The 26,966-nt window shown below is 44.2% G+C and overlaps 3 protein-coding genes across 3 annotated transcripts; all 3 read right to left on the bottom strand.

The window, feature by feature from the left end:
- Window positions 1-599: 599 nt before the first annotated feature.
- Window positions 600-4,540, bottom strand: LOC310999301 (ataxin-1-like; the record flags this gene model as incomplete). Its single annotated transcript, XM_083989644.1, has 2 exons — window positions 600-1,301; window positions 2,699-4,540. 2 exons carry the CDS (start codon window positions 4,538-4,540, stop codon window positions 600-602), a joined length of 2,544 nt encoding a protein of 847 aa, XP_083845770.1.
- A 14,999-nt stretch (window positions 4,541-19,539) lies between these two features.
- On the bottom strand, window positions 19,540-22,557 carry fam8a1b (family with sequence similarity 8 member A1b). The gene is made up of 5 exons (XM_083989865.1): window positions 22,062-22,557; window positions 21,212-21,332; window positions 20,364-20,487; window positions 20,119-20,258; window positions 19,540-20,010 (listed from the first exon to the last, which is right to left on the bottom strand). Exons 1-5 carry the CDS (start codon window positions 22,528-22,530, stop codon window positions 19,866-19,868), a joined length of 999 nt encoding a protein of 332 aa, XP_083845991.1. The 5' UTR covers window positions 22,531-22,557; the 3' UTR covers window positions 19,540-19,865.
- Window positions 22,558-24,057: 1,500 nt separating this feature from the next.
- On the bottom strand, window positions 24,058-24,868 carry fabp4b (fatty acid binding protein 4b; the record flags this gene model as incomplete). Its single annotated transcript, XM_083988823.1, has 4 exons — window positions 24,058-24,197; window positions 24,308-24,409; window positions 24,529-24,704; window positions 24,796-24,868. 4 exons carry the CDS (start codon window positions 24,866-24,868, stop codon window positions 24,147-24,149), a joined length of 402 nt encoding a protein of 133 aa, XP_083844949.1. The 3' UTR covers window positions 24,058-24,146.
- Between the last annotated feature and the right edge of the window lie 2,098 nt (window positions 24,869-26,966).

Genomic DNA, 26,966 nt, shown 5'->3' with positions numbered 1-26,966 from the left:
GTCGCACACATCTGTTATGGTATGAAAATGAAAACTGCTTATAACAGAAAAGTCAAAGACCCGCATGGGACACACGTGGCAGGATAAATCACAGCCAGGATGATTGAGCATTTGTTAGTGAAACACCACAGGCCTCTCTTAAACTCACACACGTCACTACAAACCAAACAGCAAACACAACAAAAAGGGTCAAAATTATGGGCACCCACTTTCCACACGCTGACATCGGGGTCTGTGCTTGTTCGTGTGACAAGAGAAATGGTCAACGGCTCTGCATTCAACAGGTTTGAGCCACGTGACAAAAGTGATCGAATGTCAAAGAGAAACGTCTCTCAGGCGACCGACTGCCATTCATACTCAACATTCACGCTGCATTCGTTTTTGCTTTCAGCATTGATTGCACTGATCTCGTGTGTGATACCACTTATGAAGGTGCTCGACTGTACTTCATCGTAGATATCAGACTTAAGTGAAAGAAAAGGAAACATGTAAATACTGTGTAAACTCAGTCTATATTACAGTAGTCTGGATAGAGAGAAAAGAGAGGGGGATAGACACAAAGCAAACCACTGGTAGTTAAAATTCCTTAGAGTTCTTTCTCAACAGTCTACTCTTTTGTTCAAGCACCTTTCACTCCCGGTACTGGAGTGGCCCTCTATGCTGATTTTAACCTCCTGTGGGACAAAAGAGGGTTTGGGCAGAGTCAGAGGAGGTTCCTCCTCAGCTCTCTCAGTCTGGTCTCTCTCCGGAGCTGACCAGCGTCTCTTTCGGGCCGAGGGTCTCTCTGCCTCGCCACATTGTATTTTGGTTAGAGCAGGCATGTCTGTTTTCATTGATTCCTGTCTTACTTCTCCAGTCCCCGAGACTGTCAACATTGGTCCAGCTCCATAGATCCCCTCCGCCGGTCCTGGAACTAGTCCAAGTCCTGGCGGTAGTTCGAGTCCCGGTCCTGGTCCTGGTCCAGTTACCTGCTCCCTCTCCAGCCTGTCTGCACTGGAAGCCTTCCTTAGGAGGCCACTGTTACTGCCTGCAGCATTTGGACTCATACTGTTTCTTACGGCGGCATCCACATTGTGACAGGAGTCAGGGAGGTGACTCGTCTTCAGCTTCGTCCCCAAAGCCTGGCTGTCCGTTAGCGAACCATTCCTCAGGCCGCGGAGGGTCAGCGACACACACACGTCACCCACGCACAGCTTGGCGCAGGACAGCTCAAACAGCTGGGTGGTCCGGTCCGGGCAGCAGGACGACCAGCCCTGACCGAACACAAAGAAGGGGTACTCCACCAGCACCTCCACACACACCTGCATTATAGGAGCACATGCACAACAAACACAGTAAAGCTCACTGTAAAACACACACTGAATATTTTACAAAGGACTTACAGTAAAAACACAAAGCTGCTATGTGGAGGATTTGAAAGGGATTATACCATCTTAGAAATTGTTCTGTTAGTTCAAGTTTTTGTTAGTAGAATAATTTGATTTTGTCCTATTTTCACAGAAGAAATTTTTACCACGTCACAGTCGGTAGACAATGTAGGAAGACTGCTGCTAAACCCAGCTCAGGATTAGTAAGGTGCTGGAGAATCAAGGGTTTCAGAGGCCAGACGTAAGATATCCGCACACTTAGTCAGTGCAAATTTCACTTTAATGTCACAGTCAGAAAAGCCTGGCTGTACAGTAAAGAGTAAATACTAAAATAATGGAACCCGACTTCTATTTTAAGTTCTCGAGTTTAGTTTTCAGGCTCCTGGTGTTGTGCATGCTGCCTGACTGTCAGACTGTCATGGTTTAGTGCGACACTTGACTAGAACCTACCACTCTGCTGAAATTGGGTGAAGTTTAGAGTGGAGCTTGACTGTTTGACATTTTCCAGCTGAAGACATTTTTGCTTATTGCAGATGATGCACTGTAGATGTAAATCACATTAACCAGAGTCCAGAGATCACAATTACTGTACATACTTTGTCCATTAGAGCAAGTTCAGACAAGTTCACCTTCCTGTAAAATGTTAAATAATTAAATAAAAATCCAATTGGCTCTATGCACAGCTCCACTACTTCCTGAATTTAAGGCAGCTCCTTTATTTCCTGACTTACATTATTGGAAAAACTGATTAATCCAGGTGTGTCTGACCATTGTGACTACTCAGACACACCTGGATTAATCAGTTTGTCCAATAATGTAAGACAGGAAATAAAGGAGCAGTTTAGCAGTTTAGGAAGTAGGTGGAGCTGTGCATACTAGAGCCCATTTCACTTGAGTTTCAAACCAAATCTCAAATAATGTGACTGGTTTCTTCTGTGTTGATAATCCAGTATCAGTCAGGCTCTTTAAGTGGATAACAGCAGTATGTTGAAAAAAAATGATCATATTAAGTAAGAATGGTGTTCCCATTTGCTGTAGTTTTTGCATAAATTAATGATTTAAAGAGTATTATTGCAGCAAAAGACACTGTGAATGAGGAATGTTCACTCCTGTTTATAATTGGTGGTTTTTAGAAAAAATCTTCTCATCAGTTTCATCATCATTTAGAGAAATTATATAATTGTGCTGCTTATTTATTGAGCACAGGAGGATTTTTTCGATGTTGCCATCAGGGGGCGCCAAAGACTTGAGATTTCAAAATCTGCACACAGCAAGCTTGAAAATTAAACTCATGATTAATTAACAACTACAATGAATCTGGAATATCTCACCTGTGCTTTGAGCTCTCCTACTGAAAACTGTATGACCACAGCATTAGGAGTTTGCCCGCTGTCAATACGCTCGACTGTGCTGGAGTCGATCTTCAGTTCACTGCTAATCTCGGCGCTCTGGATGAAGTCCTCCGTCTTGAGGTCCTCCACGCGCTTCAGCTCCCCATCAGCCAGCTGGATGATCGAGCCTCGCATGAAGAACGGAGGAAGTGCCACGGGGGAAGAGGAAGAGGAAATGGAAGGGGAGGCTTGGATGGAAACTGGGGCCGGGGCCGGGGCCGGGGCCGGGGCCGGGGCCGGGACAGGAGCGGGAGTTGGCGAGGGAGCCGCCGCCACCACTGCGGGCGGCGGCGGGTTCGTGGGCACCACTGGCAGCACCGGAGCCTGCGCGACAGCAGGGGGCGGCGGTTGGTTTCCATCTGGACCTAGCGCCTCACACTTGGACAGAGCTGTGGCCAGATAAGCATGTGGCATGGCGGTGGATATTTGAGGGGTGGTGGTGGCGGTCAGGGCGCTGACGGTGCGGCTGACCTCTATTTCAGTGCCGTTATTGGCGCTGCTGACCGGGATGAGGAGGGACTGGCCGCTCGGGATGACCAGGTGCTGGGGCAGTGCCGCGTGGTAGCTCACGGCGTGCTGGTTCGCGCTGGTGATGTAGCCGATGATGGGCGACTGTGTGGAGGAATAGAGGCTGGGCGGCAGCTCCTCGTGGGGCAGGGTGGTCTGGATGACTGTGTGAGGAGCAACAGACTTCACCACCTCTGTGGAGGAGAGGGAGGTGAAAGAAGAAGTTCTGGACACTGGTTTACCCAGGCAGATGCCTCCTTTCTCAGTCTGGACTAAAGAGATCTTATTTGGGGCAGCGTCATGTTCAGCTCCGTGGTTCGGATGAGCCACCAGCACCAAGGAGGTCTGCAGTCCTGCCGGGTTCTGGCCGTAGTCTGCGGGCAGGAGAATATGTCTGGCCTCGTAGCTCTGGACCTGATGATGATGGTTCGCTGCCTGACCGGGGGCTTTCACCTGTTTGACGACCTCCAGTTCCCCATTCAGTAGGCTCTTAACGTGCCCCTCTGGTTTCTTCCCAGCGGAGCCATCTGCATACTGAACCACCAGTTGGGAGGGGGCGAGGGTGAGCGTTTGAGGGAGGACGGCCGCGTGCGGGTGAAGCTGGAGGTGGCCCGCGGGGGAAGCGACAGCGTTTCCGCTCATAGTCAGAGGCGTCCTGCTGTCCAGGTGGATGTACTGGCCGGTGACTTGGGGAGAGCTCGGCAGCGACACGGGTGCCAGTTCCGTCGGGGAGAGGCCGATTTGAAACTGCTGCTCCCCTTTGGTGTTGGGGGAGATGAGGGCGGTGGTGTAGCCGTCCAGATGTGGACGCTGTCCGACCATGTTGGCGCTGTTGGGCATGGAGCTGGAATTTGTGGAGATGATGTGAGAGGAGATGTAGCCGGCGTAGGGCCCGGAGCTGATGAACTGAACGTTGGGTCCGAGCTGAGCAAACTGGATGGTCCCGGCCTGCTGGGGGAGGGCTGTGGGGTAGACCGCAGGCAGAGAGGCCAGGGGCAGCGCGGACAGAGGCGTGGACGAGGAAGGAACAGAGGTGGAAGGAGAGGAGGAGGAAGTGGAGGAGATGGGACACCTCGGGCTCTCTGCATCTCTGGATTTGCAGCGCTCACTGGCTACACTTGCCAGCCACGCCAAGTTCTCCGTGTGTGGACTGTCGTGGACCACCGCGGCTGGTGGTGTGGCGGCGGCGACGACCACCGGCCTCTGCTCCAGAGCCAGGATCTCACGCTTCTTGGGAGGCAGGCATCCATTACTCCTCTCCTGGTTAGATTTCATTGTGGTTGTATTATTTCCCGGTACAACTTCTGGACTCTCTCTCTCTCTCTCTCTCTCTCTCTCTCTCTCTCTCTCTCGCTCTCACCTCCGCTCAGTGGTTATGTGCGAGGCTGGCCTCTCGGTGCGCTGTGCGGCTCTGACTGGCTTGGTGTTCACTGGTGGACAGCTCCACGTCTCAACCCAGAGCAGATGGAGTCACTCCAGCTCACAAAATGAGCTCCATAGACTTCATGAGGAATCATCTCTGACCGATCCACCTCTTCCACGATGTCGGCAGCAATCTGGTGGCAGAGAGAAGCTCAAGTCAGACAACCAAGTAACGTGCAACTCAATAAAACACCCTGATTAGCTGCTTACACCTCATAAATCCCTCTTCTGCATTTGTGCTATATGAATGAAATTGACTTAACTTGACTTGGCTTAAAATTCAATTCAATCTCATTAGTCTAATTGCACTGCAGAACTAGCTCAGTGAGCACAGCCTGTATTTATGAACCATATTCACAACATTTTCCTGCAGAGCGGCAAATGCAAAACAGCAAACACCAAAATACTTCACTCTTTCATATCTACACACTGTCCTGTTATACTTTGCTTTGCCACAAGGGGGATACCTGGTGTAACTACAGTACTACGTCTGATTTGTGTTTTTTTTTTCTAGTGCACTTGAACACAACATGCAGGCCAGTCTCTGTACAAGTCCAACCACTAAAGATGCCTCGACATGGACTTCTCTATCAGAGCTCAACCGGCCTTCCCATTAGTGATGATGACATGTGACACACATACTAAAGTAGAGTACAGTGTTGCGTGTCATCATTTACATAATGTGGGAAAGGCTCTTTTTGTGTTTTCAACGCCAGACAGGAGTTTCCTGTGATGCAGTGTTTGTGTGTGTGTGTGTGCGTATCCATGTGTACAAGATAAGTGTATGAGCGTTGCTGTTGGCGGTTTTCTGGCTCCGGGCTCTAGGGTAAGGAGGGAGAGGATAACAGCACAGAGGTGCCGCCTCAGAGGAACCGGTGCTTTTGTCTTTGAATTTTAACAGTCCCAGACCTTGTCTTCTTGAGTCAGTGTGGAGCTACCGTAAATATAACATCCACCTCCAGACAGGAACTCTGGGTCAGTGGGCACATCAGAAAAGTGAAGTGAAAACAATATGGCTCAAAATTTCATCATGGAACATTCTGCAAGAATCAAAACAGGGGCCTTTGTTGTGGTCACTGAAAGTGCTTGAAAACATTTTAACAATGGTTTTCCGCTGTACCCCGTTTGAGTGGCGTTTCAAAGTTCAAGGGAATACAAAGTGGACAACAAACAATGAATGAGTAGGCCCTCTTAAGAGTTTAGTACAGCGAGAGGCAGAGTGAAGGCTGGGTCAAAGGAGCACTGAAAGTCTTTATTACCGGTTAGGAAATGGTGAGGTTACTAGAAATGACTATGTGTATATGTGGTAAAAGGTCAACAAGCCACAGCAGCAGCTACACTACCAGCAGTACTGTATATGCATGCATACTCACATATCATACCTGCAGTAATCCCAAACAATATCCATGCATCCATTCATTAACATGCGCAACCTTCTGCTTCCTGTGATCTCTTTTTTTTTCTCACAGTTTCTTTTTCAGATTGACTGTTCTTTTCTGCAGGCTTATCTGTGGGTCATTGCACAGGACTCTGAGTTGTTCATTAGCCAGAGGCACAACAGAGATGGAGTGTATGACACACGCTCATACATCTATCCATTCATTTCTCTCCCCACTGTGTTCCATTCAGAGGAGCCAGGCTATTTGACAGGGCTAAATTGTATTTTCATATAACAGTGGAGGTTCACTACAGCGGAGAGCCACACACACATTACATAAAGAAGGAAGGGGTGGGGTGGGGTGGGGGGGATACACAGAAGGCGACCTTGGTCATTTTCTATTTAGATGCATCTACCTCCAACGTTGGCATTGACAAGGTCACCGCATCTAAATGCAGCATATACCTCAAGCCGTGTGGTTCATCTAACCACGCAGCCTGGTGGTAGATCCACCAGATGTAACAAAGGAGTAAGGCAGCAGGGCTGGAGAGAAACAGAAACACAGAGAGAGAGAGAGAGAGAGTGTGTGTGAGAGAGGAGAGTGAGGGGGAGGAGTGGGAGACAGGCGATGTAAGATGACAGAGCTGTGTAGAAGGAGGAAAAGGAGTAAGGATGAAGGGGGGGGTGGGAGGGGAGGGGGGAGAAAAAAAAAGAAGATTAGGAATGGAGAAGAGGAGAGAGAGAATAGGGAACGGGGGAGAAGACAGAGTGCCTTCTCCTGACCCACATTGAGCAGCGCCTACAGCATCAGAGCACCATGGCCCCCGCCTCGCTGAGAGATCCCCGATCAGCAACACAAGCCACTGTTGTTGCCACACTGAGCGCCGGTGCATCGCTCAGTGTGGCAACAACCCCACCTCACCAACACCGTGTCAACACTATAATGACATCACATCTTGAAGCACAAGTAGCTCCTGTGATTACAGCTGCACTGGAAGACAAAGCCTGCATGATCTGATTTCTGAACACCACAGGAAAAAAAACACACACACACACACACACAGCATTAGTGTCAGCAGACTAAATATAAAACAAGATGCTCTTAAAGAAGGTGTGACTTCTTTCCTCGTTTGACCTGTACGCAGGACTCTCTGCTGCACATGATCACACACACACACACACAGAGCACAGTAGCCAAAAGCCTCTCTAGATTTTCCAGTGTCAGCCTATTATTAGAACACTGACACCAACAAATATACGGCCTGTGGAGAACAAAGGCAAGCTTTCAAGACATGACTGTCACAGCAAGGCGGACAGCATGGGATCCCCGAGTCAGTCCCCTGGCCCAGGACTGTCACCTCTGAGACATGTATGGAGGGGTGACAACAGAGAGTGAAGAGGGGAGGAGGGTGGTGAGGAGGGGGGGAGCAGGACGCTCTCTCTTCCGTTCATCACACTGATGCTTTTCAGCTCAGACAGTGCTAGAGCCAGCCTCGCATGTGATCCTCTTTCACACTCCCACACAAAAAAGCTGCACAAACCACAGAAATAGGTTGGCGTAGCCGTGCATGCATGTGTGTGTGTGTGTGTGTGTGTGTGGTTGTGTGTGAGAGTGTGTGTCTGCCGTCACTGCGCACGCAGGAGTGCAAGATGAGATGATGTTTTCATTCAGCCTCCTCTCTGTTGTCTCCAGGTGAGAGGCCCCCCAGTGGAGTTACATCGCCTCTCTTACGCAGCAGTCACCAACCAGCTCCTCCGGTCCCCCACCTCCACCCCTCCACCCCCCTCCGCCTGAGCCTCCGAGTCCTCTTCTCATGCTCCCAGACCCACTATTTACTCCTCGCATTGATCCACGGCTTCATAGCAATAACATTTCTCTGCAGCACAATGATGCAGGGGGAGGCAGGAGAACAACAGTGCCCTGTATAGTATGTAGCTTCTATGCAAAAAAAATCCCCACAAAAACCATATGCAGTGACCCTGAGGTTACAGACCTGTTGTTATTGCTGCTATAACAGTATGTTTCACCTGCTAGACCAGTCATAGATACACAGTGAATGCCCTGTACAGCAAATGGCTATATATAGAAAACAAAAACATCATTATCAATCTGAGCTCTGGCATGAAACAGAGGGGGGGAGGTACAGTGGAGGACAATATGTACATGCATGCATGTGTGATACGGTGCATGTGAAGAAGACCTCACCTCAACTCACTTAAAAACACAGTCGCTTCAAACCACATTGCAGATCGATACAGTGCACTGTTTTTTCCTAATACCCAAAAGAGCCATTTTACTGCCCGCTTCTCCGCACAACAGTGGCGCCTGTGCCTTTAAGAGGCGGACTGACCGTGTGGCAGACTAAAGCAGACAGTAAGAACAGGCAGAGGGGTTCAAGGCTGTTTGTCTTCACAATGACTCCAGAGTTCTGCATCACTGCCCGATACACACGGAAGGCGAACATGTATGCGAGGCAAGCGCACCTCATATCCAGCCACCACTACGACCCAAAACCACGATCAATGCTGCTGAGTCCCACAGCTGTGACTCTGGACAGATGCTGCGACTGTAGCCTCTGGGGGCTTTAGAATGACAGTGAGAGCGCATGAGTGTAGTATCAGGGCAGAAAATACTACTATGCCACAAATCAAGAAGAAAAGAGACAACCCACCCTCCTCCCCTCCTCTGGTTAGAGTACTAAGAATAGCTCACCAGTCTCTCCACAGCCACTGCTTGCAGAGCATGTCCAAGGATTCTTCCTGCCTCTCAGTGTGTGTGTGTGTGTGTGTGAGTGTGTGTGTGTGTGTGTGTGTGAGTGTTTGTGTGAATATGTGCAGGAGACGTGTTTCCTAGGACTCCTCTTCCTGAATCTCTCCTTTGTGCCGCTCTCCTCTCCTGGAGCCTGTAGCTGTGGCTGCTCCAGCTCTGCCCTCCTCTCTCTGGACTCTCCGGGTTGGAAGCTACGCTGCCCCTGCGGGCTGACGGTAAAGGAAGTTCCCCACTGCTGAAGCTCACAGCAAGTCCTGCGTGCAAGGCTGCTTCAACGTGTGTTATGCAAGGCCACCAGACCGCCAGCTCCCTCTCCGCCTGGCTGCTTCTCTCTCTCTCTCTCTCTCTCTCTCTCACTCGCTCTCGCTCACTCTCTCGCTCTGTATTTCTGTCTCTCTCTCTTTCCCTCCCTCCCTCCTCTTTCTTTCTCTCTCTCAGTACTCCACTGACACAGCTCCTCCCCCAGCCAGCCTCATCAGCCGCATCAGGTATTCATTCAAAAAAAACACACTCTACTTGGCTCAGCGCCCAGACTACGCTCACACAGAGAGGGAAGGAGGGGGAGGGAGCAACAGACTGAGGGTGAGGGAGGGAGGGAGGGAGAGAGGGAGAGAGAGAGAGAGAGCTGGAGATTCACAGAGGGTTTGCTCAGACAGACATACTGCATGAATGTGAATAACTGTGGGATATTCACACTGGCACATATGTGTCGATACCGTCATAATGCACGCACGCAAACTGACTAGAGGATTAATTGGTTGAGTGTGTTAGCACGTCAAAAGCGGTTTTTAATGCACTTGCCTTGTTCGCGTTCATTTTCATATGCATTTTCCCTGCAGAGACAAATCTCCTCCTAATCTGCCCAGTGAGCTGCCCTACAATTACAGACTCTCAGCCTCTGTTCAGCTGCAAAGTGGCACAGAGTAAACCACCACCACTATCATCCCCCAAGGTCTCTCCTGGCATCCCCCATCGATGCAGGCAGGCAGAGCTGATAACCCCTACCCCACCCATCCTAGCACTGGGGCCCTCCTTACCCACTGATAGCCTCGTCCTCCTCCTCAGAGTACAGGCTGCAGAGGGGGGGGGGGGGGGGGGGGGGGGGGCACAGAGAATACAACAAACCACACAATGCTGCTGCTACAACAAGCCTTTAGTGAGCAGTAGTACACCAGCAAAGCCTCTTGGGTGGGGGGTACATTCCAACTGCTGCATCCTAGAAGAGTTTTTTGGTATGTAACCTAAAGGGAAACATTATCTAGAGATTATATTATTTTTTCCCAAAATGCAACTGTCTCGATTAGGTCCAACCAATCTGTTATAATATGAAAAACACTGTTGTCAAACTCAGTGAACATGTTTTGTACAGACGACAAACATTAGTAGAGGCTGTGTTTAAAATGCAAAGCACTCATGTACATGTAGGCATATTATTTCTCCAGCTTCTGTGTAGCAACTGGAAACTGCAGCAAGATGGAAGACAGACATAAATCTAGTGCACATATGATCTGCAGTAGATAACGCACACACACACACACACACACTGAACCATACACGGTGCTATGATGTGTTTCCCCAGCTGTTGAACCTGAGAAAAAACATGTGTTGTGTGTATTTCCTGCCAAGCAGCTACAGCTCCATCCTACTACTGTGACTCATATTTCTTCAAAGAGGCCATACGAAGCCTATGTAAACCCCAGGAACAACACGATCCCCACAGCAAGGGATTGGAAAGCAACATGACAGACTCCCATTGTGAAACATAAGGGCATCTACGAGAGATTGTGGTTCCCCTGCCTTGAAATGGCTCGCTGTAAATTGAAGGTCAGAATTAATGTCAGCCAAGTGAGCTGAAATAAGCTTTCCTGTGAGAATTCACATATCCAGTTCGAGTTTCATGGCGAGGGGGGGGGAAAAATGCTGGCTGTTGTCTGTAGATCACGAATGAGACAGCATGAAGACAGATCTGTCAAATGTGTCTTGCTGTTTGTGGCTCGATCAAAGACTTCCACTGCAATTTCTCTGCAGGAAACGTCTTCAACGCCGATCAGGAATATTTAATCTTTGTTGACAGTTTTACAGAATAAGATGGGCTGCTGATTATTGTGTTCCAACCTGACAAGAGGGGTTTTGCTGGCCTAGTTGCACATGTTCTTTTATTCTGAGTACACACACACACACACACACACACACACAAGTATGGACTATGCTACAAGTGTTAACATTCCTCGGGGTAGTACACACATAATGAGAGGGAGTGCTCCAGACCATAGCAGCATATGTCATCTTACAAACATTAACTACTGGGAGCTGATGATCGTCAGTAGGAGTGCTACGTGTGTGGATACTATAGGAGGGAAATAACAGTAGTAATGGTAAGAGGACTCACAGCAGTAGCTCTCTACTTCAGCGTCTCAACAAATCAACAATGCATTATGTCCACATTCCTCCATTTTTAAACACACAGATGTCTGTGTGCACCTTCTCTCGGTGCTCTCTCTTACTCATACACTCATAGACAGTAGCCTTCAGCAGAAAACACCAGGAAAACTCAAGTGGGCTCCATGTTTCTGCAGGTTCTAACACTGCTTGACCTTTTTCCGTGCAGCAAAACACAACTTCCAATTTAAGTTCTTGCGGGAACTTTTTTTTCAACAATGGCCCCTCTGAGCTCAATTCTTTAGTAGATGAATCATATTACCTTGAAACTGTTCGATGTCCAGCAAACAAATGATCCGAGCCTCATTATGTGCATTCTGTTCTCCATCCTCACCATGCAGCTTGCTGCTGCTGAGTGAGCCTCCTCTAATGCAGCAGACATGTCCAGACATGTAACACTGATCCTCACACAAACACACACAGGACAGAGAAGCATGTATGATGCAAACAGACACATATATGCAAAATAGTAGCCTCTTTTCACTTAATAAGCTCATTCATAAATTCACAAGGATTTCCTGGAACCACTGCATTACATAGCCTACTGTGAAAGTGATGTAAGAAACACTGGCATCAGATGCTTCTCTGACGTAGCAATACTGTGAGAATACATTTAAAACTGTACTCAAGTAAAAGCACGCAATCATGAAAACATAATTTAAGTGTCAAGAGTGAAAGTATTACATTACATAACTGCACATAACTGTGAAGGTATGCAGGGCCTTTAGATAGTAAGTAACTAAGAAGAAAACACAACATCTTCCATAAAACTGAAAATACTCAGGTAAAGAAAAGACTTAAATTATGTTAATACAGTCCAGAGAACTTAAGTAAGACACCATTTTCTCCTCTGCATTATAGGTAGTGTAGCACAGAGGTTGTTTCTGCTCAGACAAAAGTGTAGGCTACATCTTACTCTCCCCAATATTCAGAACAGACCATGTGTTATAGAGCTAAATGACTAGTTTGTAATACCAGGAAAATTATCATCAGTTCAAAATAATTGAAATAGCAGTTAGTTTTACAATCAATAAATTGTTTTAGCAATGGGAAGCAAGCAATGGCAGTTAGCCTATGTCTTTTTGGCATTTGACCAAATCACAAATCAATTAATGAAAGATCATCTGCAGATTAACAAAGCCGATCCAACAGAGCTAACCCACTTTAGTGGCATCTGAAGTAGGCTAATTTATCACATTAGCTTGTTAGCCATACCAATGTATTTCGAGACGATGCTAACGAGTGGTGCTGTCAATTAGGTTGTTTGTTGCCTCACTCTGGCTTTCTTGTCGTCCTTTACTTCATTACAACATTTAAAAGACAACGATGTTTTTGAAGTTACCTGAAGTCATCAGCATCAGCACAAGCGTAAACCAAATGGACTAAACCATTCCCCCCTTTCAGAGGGGGGACAGGTCCAAACGAGACTTGAACGTGTCCATAAACCTTCTTTTTACAGTCTATGCAATTTACTCAACAACGGAGACCCTGCAACCCCCCTGGGGCAATTGCATATTTTGCTGATTTTAAAGTAAAAATCAAATTAATCAAAGTCTTCTTTTTTTTGGGCTAATCTTTGTTTTCTATTTGCATGAAATAAACAATTTGCAACATTTATAGGCCTACTGAACTGTTGGCCTATATCTTTTTTCTTTTTCTTTTTTTTTAGTAGGCTATTTTAATGGTTATTGTAGGAGGCTAAACGCTGTAACTTCTTATCATTTTTAAAATCAACAAAATATGTAGGCCTAATTTACCTGGTAAAGGAAAACATTAAAATCACTGGCATATGATATGCATCCAACAAACCAAAAGCTGTGTCTGTCTACATTTAGGAAGTGTTTTTATATGGTCCTCCTTTTTACTCATCAGCAGCAAAGCTACCTGACCACTGGCAGCAGTCTGGGGTTCAGAGTCATGTCCAAGGACATTTTGACAGGTGCAGGTGGATGTAAAACCACCATCTCTGTGATTGTTGGACAGTTGAGTCTAGCTCCTGCACCCCAGCTCAGCTGTCCCAACAATGGTTGAAGAAATATTAAAGACGTAGCTCGCTAGACCAAGTGTGGGTGCAAAGTTCAGTGTGTGGGAGCGGCCACTGGGAAACACTATGCATTAGTAATAAAGAGAATGGAAAGTAGAGTGTGGGTGGTGGGATTAAGAGGGCATCTGGCATCAGAGCGGGAGGTAAATAACCCTGGCTTGGTCCTGTCTGAGAGAGCAGACCTGTCTCTGCTGTGGCGCGCTCCAGTTTGGAGGGAACAACATGCACACTCCACGCTATGTGGGGGGAATGTGAAAGCGCTTGCTGCCATGGCAACAAGGCAGCTCCACAGTCTCCAGTCCCCATTAAGAAAGATGGGTGGCAACGTGGCTGTAGCTCAGTGGCGGTGTAGCATGACACGCTGAAAGAGCCTATTGAAAGCCAGTGAATTCAGCAGTTAATGAAAAGAGCAAAGGGACAGCAAATCCACCAGGCAGGTGATACTGACCTCACCTCTCGCTGGGTGCATGCACTTGTGAGAGAGGTGTGATTGAATATTATGCATAGGCCTACCCAGTATCACCGTTTTCATCAGCAAATATTATAGGCTACACTTTGGGGTTAAAATACTGAAGATGCTGCCACTAAATCCCAGGCATAGTCACAAACAGGAATGGTTTGGTGCAGCTGAAAGTTCAAAGTGACCTTGAGCAGAGTCCTTGGGTTGAATGACTTAAGATTAAATGTCAATTCAGGGTCTGAATGTTGTTTGAACAGAACATTTAAGAGTGCTGCGTGATTTATTGTTGAGGCAGTGGCTGCTTGGTGTGGGGGAGTAGTTTCGACAGCCATTCAATCAACCTGTTACATCAAAATGACAACTATTGCTGCGACTCGTTTCCACAGACTTTTTTACAAATCAATTGTATTTTTATTTTTTGCAATAATGTTGCTAAGGGTTCCTGGGGTATGATGGACAGCAAAAACATCATTCAGTAGTCAAGCATCTTAGTGGGGTGGTTGTGGTTTTACAGCAGGACACTGTGAGACTGAGTACTATAACTGTGTCTCGTGTAGCTAGATGCTTGTGCATGTGGTGGAAGTCAAATTCACCAGAACAAAACCAATTTCATCCTGAGTCCAAGTTCCAACACTCTCTTTCATTCAGCTCAAAATAGCAAGCCACTGCTTACGCACATCACCAGAACAAAGTTTAGGCAACTAAAGGATTGGGTGGGAGTGATTTGTGGAGGAGGAATACAGCCAGTGAACGAAGTCGGTAGAGTTTGTTCAAACACAGGCACCAAATGAATCAGAAAAACACTAAATAGTGTAAAAAATAAAAAAAATAAAAAAAAGACAGAGGAGGCAAATGCAGCACAATGCACAGCCAGGAAGCAAAGTGGCTGCTGCTTTTAATAGATTCCAGAGATGTTGGATGGTCTAGAGGAGGGACAGGTAAAAACAAATGAGGAGCAACTTCCTGAGAAATCTATTTCATACATGTCAGCAGGTTTAGCAGACCTCATCACCCCAGTGCACAGGTCACAAGTTGTTAACATGGATTCAGCTTTTTTTTCTTTCTTTTTTTTTTGCCGTTGTAAGTGGATATTGAGGTGACGCACCAACTATCACCAAAATGACCTCATTGACCTCAGTTGAAGCCCAGACCACACCTCCTGCCTACTGTGTAGCTCCAATACCAGGTTCACACAACAGAGGGCAGTATACCGACTTCTGTGACTCATGATGAGGTGATGTACATCTCTCCATGTGACAAAAGAAGTCATATTTATCTCATTATGTTTTTATGAAAGTGAAGTTATCCTTGAGTTGAACTTGAATTTATCTCTAGCACATTCTCCTATGTAGGTCGATCATCTTTGCATGTTAAGAAATCATAATATAATAATGATACACAGATATTAATTTAAAAAAAATTTGAAGAGTGCATCAATCCTGAGGTCCAGCTTGGATGAGTCATTTGACAGTATTCAAACAAACATTTCCTTCATGTACCACAACACGATTCATACCTTTGTACCTCTCTTAAGTTTATTGTATGTGAGATATTACATGTTATAGGTGATAAATCACATTTAAAACTGGTTGGAAAGTAAATAATCATAACTGTTCAAAATAGGATTTCTTATGTATGAAAAATGGCACAAAGTGACAACCTGGAATAACTCTGGAAGAGTAGCCTACAGGAAGTTTGACTTTAACACTACATATTGGTCTTTAACTTTGTGCCTTTTTAGACTTAGGCCTACATGTTTCTATGTTTTTTTTTACATATGACAAACACTAAAAAGTAAAATTCTGGTTTTAATTTCAACTTTTAACAAATAGTGGCTGTGTTTTGATACTGAGGTTTTGATACCACAGTCTGTGTGACTGTATTTTAAACAGTGATGATAAAAAGGTTTGTCTCTCTTCGCCTGAACAGGTCTTGAATGTGTTGTGGTGATTATGTTGTAAATAATGAAACTGTTGTCAGACAAATGTGATTCAGTTTCTCACCTAAGGTATAATGTATGTGAAACAGCGGTACATCAGACGTTGTGTTGCCCTAAACCAACATCATCCAAAAAAAGAGAGAAAATTTTGAATTTCTCTGCAGTTACCAATGCAACCTCCATGGTTGTCTTGACAACTCATGGTTCCCGTTGCCTTCAGCAGAACTGTATTCAAAAACACAAACACCCAGAAACCTAATGTTATGTCATGGAAAATGGTGTGAATGCTCCCCCTCAAAACGCACTTACACACACTCTCTCTCTCTCTTTATGTGTCTACATCACTCATCCTGAGTTTGTACTCGCCTCGTATTCATATCTATTTTTATAACAGGAAAATGAACTCCAGCACAGGCAATGTACTATTCTGGAAAATGAGTTTATTCATATCATACTCACTCTTATTTATTCAGTATCCTAGAAATGAGTTCATTCATAATTTATTGCCATTGTAAAAGGCAGTAAATCCAAATGGCACAGTGGTGATATGATGCCCACGTTTAGTTGAATTGACTTAGGGATGAAAAGTGCTGGAGTGAAAAGGTCTGTCCACTTTTTAAAAAGCAACGCTGCCAGGCTTTATGAAAATTTTCAGTGAGTTTCCTCAGTATTAAACACCGTCTCTTTATGCAATGCCATTTCCATTTTCAAAAGTCTGCAAAGGAATGACACAAATTCAAAATATGTGTGCATATATGGGCGTATTTATGTAGCTATGTGTATGTGCTTTCTCCTCCTGATCCCCCTCAGCATCTCAAGTGTTGTGTGGAGCTGGCTCTCGTCTTTCATTGGTCTTCGTCTCCACTTGGGAGGAATGCCAACAGGAACAGACACACTGGGAAAAATAAACAATAACCGAGCAGCATTTCAGTCCACAGCACCTTTCCACACCTTCACAACACCTGGAGCCTGCTGCTATAACACGCCACTGTCAGCTGAAAGCGCTAATGAACAAATAATGACTATTGAAGACGCACATTTTGACATTGACAAGGGAATATTTTTTTCTGGTTGAGACCATACTATTTACCTCTTCTCTGTGCCCTGTACATGACTCTGCCCAGACACAGACACATGGCTGACAGAGAAAGCTGTGAGCCCTCCATGCTGCCTGTGGACGCCTCCCTTGTTAAAGGAGCCAGAGAGGGTGGCAGGAACTCAGGCTGGACACTTCACCAACTCTGCACCGTATGGCATGCCATGTGTCAGCAATGAACTAGATTTGTCAAACAGCAGACAGAAAATGGGGCAAATACGATGCAAATTAAATAAGAGACTAATGTTATCAAAGCCTGGAATAATGTTTAATTGGACTGAGTAAGCCATTAGGATTCCTATTTATAGCCACAAGTATGATCTTTGCTGTGATTAAAATAAATTATTAGTGTTTTAATAATAACTGATTGCTATTTGCTAATTCACTAAAATGGCTGTGGGGTTTACTGCAACATTAAAAAGCTTAACACAAGTCTGTCATAAATTATAGTAATAAGTGTCCCCTTGAGCTTATGTGAAGTCGTCTCACTGCACAGTGTCTCTGGATAGGAGCCAGAGTGTATTGATACAGAAATAGACTCTAAATGGAGCAACAATCACTCATCAGCATACAGTACGATAATGCTGGTGGGTATAGTGTCTGCCTACATTTTTCTGGTCCTCTGACTCTGAGTTATATTATTCCATTGCCTACAGTAATGGCATGGTGCATGGCAGCACCATGTGGGGGGTTTGCTCTGTAATCTAGTAGTACCATCTGTGGCTGTCAACTGAAGCTGCCACTTAGAGGGCCTAACACAATCACCACATCAACACTTGCCAACAATTGTGGCCACCACAGACCCTCCAAGTGGATGTGGCATGCCATATAACTTGAGGAATGGGAAAAATATCTTTAAAACGAGTTTAAAGAAGAGAAAGCCTGTTTCTGGTTAAGGTTTTTGTCACAAGGAGATAAGGCAATTTACTATTTGTGATAATAAATGATAGATTTTAACAAGTACCACAGCAGTTGATGCAATCCTCCAGACAAATGTGAATTAATCATCAACATACACTAGGTGGAGCCAAACTCCTGTAACTGAGAAAAAGGTGATCACTGTGCTCTGTAATTTTCTATTTTTACAATTTCAGTAATTCAACAGTGATTTCAGCAATTATGTTCTGAGGCTAATTATTTTGGTTGTATATGTAACAACAATATATTTTATAACATGTTAACAAGTTTTTACTGGAGGTAGAGTTCATTACCCAGCTTGAATTACCGTACTTTAGAAAATCACCCTATGAACCGTCACGATCTGTCTCGTCTAATCAGTCACACTGAGAACGGTAAATGATTGAGACCTTGATTCAATGAATGCGCCATTTTCATAATGACACTGCCTTAGAATAAATCGGTAAAGCAATATGCAAAAAAGGTTAAACCTCCTGTCCTAATGTTACCATGAATGCAGTGCTACATAATCACATACACTGAAAAGGGAAAAGAAAACCCATCAGTCTCTTAGACTTAGGTGATTTGGGAAATCTACTTAACAAAAGTTGCCTGACCCTTTGCTGTGGTCAGGTGTATCCTGCATTCATGCAATGTGTCTACAACTAAGACCTGTGGCCTCCAAACTGTCTGGACTTTATGGGGTTATAAGGTACATACTGTATAGTCACACTGCATTTCAGAACAAAAACCAGGCCATGAAGTTCAACTATTCTCTTCCATCAAAAAAATGTGCTCGGCAAAGATCGGAGTAAGAGAATAAAATAATTTCCAAAGTGTTTTTTTTTCAGCAGCATTGCAACCTCAGTAATTGTGGAATGGAAAGCAAATGTTACGACCACACAGACACACAGGCAGAGAACCAAAGTACCCTAACAGAGATCAGACATCCCTCTGCAGAGATGGAGAACCTGCTGGAGGGAATCAGGCTTGTATGGTGCCAATGGAGTAGAAAAGTGTAAATAGAGCAAAAGGCATATGACACCCCTCCTTAAGTCAGTCAATTGGCATTTGAAGGACTTCTAACGTCTTGTGCATCACTCATCCCCTGGATAATAGCAAATTTCCTACAGGAAAACATGGAAATTGCTGCATTCTTGATGGTGGTGGTGCCTCATGGAAAGAAAATGGTTGTCATAATTGATTTCTTTTGCTGGGCAAAAATGGCAATTATTATCATTATAATTAATTTTCAACATAAAAAAGCATTAAAAAATGAAGGGATGTGAATGTTTTTGAAGCCAATGTATGCATCCACCACATACTGTATACCAAATACCAAAAGTAATAGCACATTACAGGAGTTAATGTGGTGTAAATTAGCAAAACAAAACGTGGCCTCTTGAATTGTACGAGAACATTGTTAGCTGTTTCCTGGCTATTTGATAATTCTCACAGACAGACATCTCAAGCATGCAGGTAATAAGTGGTGGTTTCATTCAGTCTTCTAAAATGCAAAATACAGTTAATCACATAAAATGCATAATACATTAACTCTTCAGTCAGAGTAGAGGAAGAGCAGCTGTGTCCAGGTTTGCACTTCCCTTCAATACATTTAAATGTGCTTTTCAACCAAAGTATAACAGCAGCTGTAAAAAGTGGTGACAGGTCAAAACTGAAAAGTCTGAGCATAAAACTCTTAAGAGTTTTTAATACAAAGTTATACTGCAAGTATAATCTCATGTATGCATGATTAGAAACTTAAATACAGTGACTCAAAACGTTCACCCTTAGTTTGGAAGAGTATTTACAAAGAGGCAAATCTTGTGTTAATGAAAAGGTAGCATATACCATAATTTATCCTGTCTTCAGAGGAGACACATTTGGCACAGGAACAGATTCTGAAAGCAGCATGTAGAAATACATGCGGAAATACAGTATGTGTCAGAGAAAAAAACTAAAAACCAAGTTGCAGGGAATTCAAATTGTTCATACTGATGTGTATTAACCCCTCTGCCAACATCATAATGCTCCCGCATGATCAGACAATACCTTGAAAGCTCGGTGTCTGAGGAGCTCTGCTGGCAGCTCTCAGAAAACATCACACAGTGCCTGCTCAGCATTATTGTGACACCCTCTTGTGGGCTCTTCAGCGTCATCTCGCCCTGGAGCGCTTCACAACAATTGTACCAGCTACCATATCATACACAGTCCTGTTGTGCTGAAAGAACAGAAGTGTGATGAAGGCTGGGAAAAAGAAGGCAATAGAGAAGTTCTTGTTCAAGGCTCGAACAGTTGATCTGTGAAAAGAGAGACAAAGACAGTGGTTGCAATACAAGATGTGAATCTGAGACTGGTTACATTTGTTATGAAACCTCTGAAGGATAACCTTTATATTGACTACTCACGCAGACAGAGAGACATTAGTTGCTGGCACTACAAGCACCCTGTTAGGCTGGACCAGTACTGACGAGTCACATGAAACAACCCTGAGTCCTATGAGAAATTTCCCTGGAGTGGCTCCTCCTGCTCCCCAGATGCACACGATCTGAAGAGGGACAGGGAAAGGAGCTGTTACTTGTCGGCTATTTCAACAATTTAAATACAAACAGCTGAGGGACCAGGTTGAAATCACTGTTCAACCTCAGCTTACCTCATAAAAACACACTAATATCCGATACACTAGTGCTACGAGCATCATTTTCTGTAGCTCCTCCATCGATGTGTCTTCATCTATTTCTTCCACGATGAAATGCATTGCAAACTTGGAAACATCCCTGGGAAGAAAAAGGAAAACGTGCCCATGATAAATACTTATCCAAACACATGCTTGCCACCACACCAACATTACCATTTTACCTAAAGGGATAGATAGTTCAACATTGCCATAATCCCTATAGTTTTAGGAGTAGGTTTGTTACCTTTAATTGTCGGTGCAAGCTATTTTTAGAACGGTGGACCAGAGCCGTGAGCTGCTCAGAGCTACGCTGCAGAGGCTAATGGGATTTTTGGTTTCCCTCAACAAATTCATCAAATCACAATCCAACAACTCCAAAACGCTCTCGTGGACAAGTTGTGACCTGCAAGCACCACGCTATGAGATAATAACAGAACGATACGAGACAGAGTTGTTTTCTAGGCAACTGCCGAAAAACTGCCCCCGGACGGGAATGCGCATCAGTGTTTTTGCATGAATTTGCCTCGAAAACAAATCTGTCTCGTAACGTTCTGTTATTATCTCATAGCGTGGTGAATGTGCAGGTCACAACTTGTCCACGAGAGCGTTTTGGAGTTGTTGGATTGTGTATTTGATGAATTTGATGAGGGAAACCAAGAAATCCCATTAGCTTCCATAGCATAGCTCTGCTCTGCCGTTCTAAAAAATAGCTTGCACCGACAATTAAAGGTAAAGAACGTACTACTATAACTATAGGGATTATGGCAATTGGCCGATTTGCCAAAATGTTGAACTATCCCTTTAACTCAATCAAATAAACTCACTTGATTCCACTGAGGTGCATAATACTGATGATTATAGTTGCTTTGATGAAAAACAAAATGAAGAAATCCACCATCTCAGCCAAGAGTCTTTGTAGAGGTGAAGGAATGCTATACTCGCGTCCTGGAAAGCAGCACAACAGGCAAAGTTCAAGTCAAGACAAGCACAGTATACAATGTATGTGGACAAAGGTCTGTGAATATTCAACATGTAATTCCAACACCACTGACAAGATATGTTGCTTTGACAGTATCCACTCTTCTACGGAGGCTATCATTCATTTGCAGCCACAAGCAGCCAGAGAGCCCATGAAGGATACAACATGGTTGGCTGTCAGCGTTGCACTTCACCTCCAAGTGTTCAATGAGGGAGGGCTCAATATTTACTAGTATCTTGGTCATGTACAAGGAGTTTTTATTATTCCCCTGCCACAATTATACAATAATTTTCGTCATAGTGCACAAAGCTTTGAAGCAGTATTTAGAACATCACGTTGTAAAGTGCAGACCACCATGTTGGAAAAAAGAAAAATACATGTAAGTGAAAAGTTGAATGGCCAATGCCCCTGCACAGGAGATGGGGTCGAGGTATTTGTAGAACATATGGATACTGTCATGATGAAACGTTACAAAACCAGAAATATATGCCATAACTATTCATAATATCATTCGAGACCAACAATAGCTTCCCTTTAAGTAGAAAGTGGTCTAGCCCAAACCAAACACAAACATATGTAGACACAGGGTGTCCATATTACAGGTGGGCTTGTCGCGTGACTGTTGCACAGAGAGTCTGGGTGGTTGTACTGTTACATTTTGACAAACTAAAATCAGTAGGGTTTTTTTTTTTTACCTGGTCTCTGTACATTTCCATTCTCCTGCGGCTGCTGCTGCGGCTGAACAGGCACTGCAGCCCCACCTGCAGCCTCCCCTCCCCGGCTGCTGGAGGAGGAGGCGACGGCAGGTGGGTAAGGCGACAACGGAAGACCAAACGGACTATTGTACCAGTGCTGGGAGCTGAAATCGAGAGATTCCGTCGACGACCCACTGGATGAGTGTAAATAATGAGGGTAGGACATGGCTGACGCCGCCAACCAGCTCTGCCAGTTTACATAGCCAGTGTAGTACTGCCACATCCACGCCTGCAGCTTCTCGCAGTACTCCACCGTGGCGCGGCTCTCCTCGGTGCAGTTTTTACTTTCGACATTGTTTTGGTTGCCCGTTCTCTGGGTTACTTCGTCCAAGAGTGGCTTAACTTTGTTGGTAAAAGGTTCATTCTTTTCCTTATCGACTTCCATGTTTGTATTTTCCTGATCAGCCATGTTTGATGGTGACGTCGCGGCAGGTACAACGTCATTTGGGAGCTTTCATCTCGGCAAAGACACGATGGCTGTAAAGTAAACATTATAGTCGCTTAACATTATTGTTACTGTTTGTACTTGATTTTACATAGTTACATACTTTGTGATCGAGGGCACACAAACTATGAGAAACGTTATGCCCGTTTAATGATAAAATGTCACCCCCCGTCTTTTTGGGATGAAGTGGTATCGTCCAATCTCTCCCTGCTATTACAACCATCCGCCGCGGGGGGGAGCTTTTCTGCGAGGTACAGGCCGCAGCACAGACTGTGTAAAGGGCTGCAGTGAAATTATGACATTTGGGGTCTTCAAGTTCACATTATGTAATAATTCAAATCAGGAATAATGCAGCAAAGCGTTTCATAATGTTACTTTTGCCTTTGTTTGGACGAGACCACCCCTGATTGTTGCTGTATTAATTAGTACAAGGTTATGAGTGGAGCACCATTAACCTTGATTAGAGAAGAATTCTGATTAATCTGCTATTTTGTCATATTTGTTGCTGTATTATTGATTCAATAATGGGTAAATCAGTTGCAGCCAACAGTTTCATTTGTATCTCTTTAATTATGTCAACAATTATCATCAATGTCATTAAGATTGTTTGTTTAGCCACAGGATCTTTTCACCAAAGAAGTCAAACTTGAACCATTTCTAAAAATTAATTGGCTCAGTCATGGTGTGATTGTGTTTAAAGGGATAAAACCTTTTCATTGGGAGGCCAGGGTCCTAAAGCCAAATAAGCTTAATCCTAAACAATAGGTTATTCAAAAATCTGACATGAGTTTTGGAGAACTCATTGTCCTGCACAGATTGTCTCCCATACATTTATAAACTTTAATTTTTCAACACCAAAAAAGCTAAACTGAAAAATGTAAATTTTTGCAAAACTGTAAAATCGCATTTGTCAGACACGTGCACATTGCAAGCAACAGTCTTACACGATGTGGGCACTCAAGCCAATGAAATCAGCTTTAGCCTGTACTCATTGTTGCTGGAGCACCACCCGGGGTCACAGTCATTCACAAAATCCTGGAAATCCCTGAGGATTTGGGCCTCAACCTACTGCCCAAAGGACCCTAATTAAAAGAAATTATGTGCACTTGCTTGAACTCCATGTCTGTGCATCAGAGTCTGGCACAAATGAGGTCACTACAATAACCCCAAGCAGGGATTTGGTCTCCCCACCTCCCCTGTCATTAAGAGGTCACCTCAGCTATATAGACATGTTGCTTTTCCTTGAACAAAGGTTCCTTTGTACTCCCCTCCCATGTTACCCATGTCTTGCAGATTTAACTTTTTGCAGGGTGTTTAGTCAATAAGATGGTCACTAAAGCTGACGGGTGATAATTTACATTGAAACCAATTATAGCATTAGCAAAGACCAAGTATGATCCACAGTTGTGCTCAAGTGATGATGTTTTAAACCCACATGCCCAAGAGAAACCAGCCACACAACCATTTGAAGTATCACAGTCAGACTTTATTGGCATGTTTGGCAATAGGCTATCTCAGTGCATTTGATGTTTGGTAATGGAACAGAGGTCCAGGCTCAGCAGCTTTTGGCGTTTAGCAACTTAAACCTTCTCATAGGTCCTCACTGCAACAACCTCACCCATCACACATTTCTGTGGAGACAAATGTCCAAATGTCAGCAGCAAGTTCAAAGACAAGCTTTAAATGCAAATAGGAATGCATGCACAGAGGTCTGCATCTCTACCACCAGTCGATTACTCACAGCTGTTAGTTTTCCATCTTGGATCTCTCTCTCCAGTGTTGTTGTCTTGCCTTCCCACGTCTGTTTCTGCACGAGTTTGCCATTCTCAAATGTGACGGTGGTCTTAAATAAAAGGGTTGATCAGAGAAGCAAGTTGGGTTGATCAGAAACATTAAATAACGCTGGTAAATGAATGGAGCAGGTGTTTACAGGTGATGACAAACTAATAAGCAGTAACCCACCTTAGTCTGTCGGCCGTCTGCGGTCGACTCGTCAAATTCTTCGTTCACCTTGAACTTAATTTCGGTGGTCTTGAAAGTACTCTCAGACTTCATAGAAATGTTCCCAGCATCATCCACGCTGATCACCAGGTTAGGTTTCACCATGTTGCCCATTTGGCGGGTTGCGAAGCCCACACCTTCAATGCAACGAGGCCGAGTTAGGATGCAGTGCATGTATGAATGGATTTTCTTTGACAATAGATTATTATATTCTCTTTCCAAACTCACCGATCGCCTTCATGTAGTCATCGAAGTTCTCGCTGGCAGTCAGAGTCCAGGTTCCGACAAACTGCTCAACCATGGTGGCGGTGAAGGTGAAGGAGGGGTGTGCAACGCAACAAACACAAAAAATACACAACACAAAAAGATGTTCGTCCGTTAGGTGAAGAGCGAAGAGACAAGCGCCAGGAGGAAACTTCACATTTAAAGCCTGGTCGAGCACGTGTTTGATCAGGGCCCACCAATCGCGCGCGGGCACTCACATTGCCATGGAAACGGGCAGATTAGAGGGGGGCGTGTCTTTAAATCAGATTTTGATGGTGGGTGTTTGATTGGAGTGAAATGGGAGTTTAGCCCGGGTCTGCTGACTTCAGGTGATCGAGTGCTGTAATAATGTGGCCTGATAGGATTTACTGTGTTTGGCTCCTGCAGGGGGGAAGATGGAGACATTTTACCTTCTCTCTCTTTTTCTTTTTCTTTTTTCTTTTTTTTTTTTTACAACAATAATATCTGCAGCAGCCTCTAATAATAGGGGTATGCATATGCTGTTCAGACCCAGTGGGTTCAGATTCTGTATTAAGATGGCAAAAGAAAAATATCTGAGTGGCTTTGAAAGATAAGCTTCATTGTTGGGGCACAGATGGCAAAAGCTTAATTCACAAAGACTGCTTAACGGTATCATGTTGCAATAGGAACTGAGACTGAAGGGACATCTGTAGGCCTTTTTATATCTGCAGTGAAGACACCATGATGCTCATGCATTAGTTCCCCTTATATCATGAAACATTTTCTGATTGGGTCTCTTTTCACTTGACTGTGCCCCCATCCACAGAGCATGAGGGGTCACTGGGTGGTTTGATGAGCACAATATTGATGTGAATCAATAATCAATGTGGCCTCTGCTGTCAACAGATCCCAAACCAGTTGAACACCTCCACTCCATAAAAATCATCAAAACACCAAATGAGGGAATATCTTTCAGAAGAATCACCCAGTAGAGTAAAATCAATGTCAACTCACTGGCCTGACAGATAACCAAGACATCATATGCATCATTCATGTAATATGAAAGTCATCATCAATAAGCATTATCCTAATTCTTTACAATGCTCAATTAAGATGTTATGGTTTTTCAGGTAAATTATCACAATTTAGCCTACAATTTAGCCTCTTTAAGACTGCAGTCACAGACTTTGGTCATCAGGAAATTCATTTAAAACTACTTTGATAGATCGTTTGCTTATTTTTCAAACATGTACAGTATATCAATGTCTCATATACGAGATAAGATAATTTAGTTTAACATCATCCTTGGTCTGTTGGGAATTAGGGTGGGCTTTTTTTTTAAAACCTATTTAATATGTTTTAATTGGGGGGAAAATATTTGTTGATAAAAATAGATGGCAGATTAGCCCACAATGAAGATTAAAGTTAGTTGCAGCCCTGGTGCACTCTGATGGAATCTTTTTTTGGAATTCAAGTTTTTATTGAACTTTTTAAGGCTCGGTACATGGCAAACATAGAGTATTTCTCCATACAAAACAAGTAGTTGTTATTAAATTATAAAATTATAACCGTGACAGACATATTTTGTCTCTCAAAGGGTACACAACAATATCAACTAGACATGTAACATATCTATACACACCCGTACATCATAAATCATAAAGACTTGTTTCTGGCGTATACAGTATTGTCAAATACCCCTAGGGAAGTACGACAAAACAAAACAAGAAAAGCAAAATATTAAATCCTAGTGGGGGTCATCATTTATCTTTATGTAATTCCAGAACCTGTCCCAAGGGGTCACCCCCTCCCCCCTATCATCACTTAATCTGCTGAGCATACATTCATATGATGCAGTTGCAGTCATTGTACTGACCCATTCTTTCAACTGCGGAATATCTGGTGCCTTCCAATGCCTTAAAATGACTCGGCAAGCTGTTGCTGTGCCTACTGAAATTACAGAAAAGTCACATTTACTAATACTGGGTAACTGAGATTTATCTCCCAATAAACAAAGCTCTGGGCTCAAGGAGATTTCTGCTCCGAGCCAGTTGCTCAGTATATTTAGAATCTGAGTCCAAAAGGGTCTGATTAACACACATTCCCACATACAGTGTATAAGGGTTCCAGTTACCTGTTTACATTTCCAGCACAAATCATTATCCAGTATCTTC

This window comes from Trachurus trachurus (assembly GCF_905171665.1).
Source record: "Trachurus trachurus genome assembly, chromosome: 16".
In the NCBI taxonomy this organism is placed as follows: Eukaryota; Metazoa; Chordata; class Actinopteri; order Carangiformes; family Carangidae; genus Trachurus; species Trachurus trachurus.
This window is presented reverse-complemented; position numbering and strand designations above follow the sequence as displayed.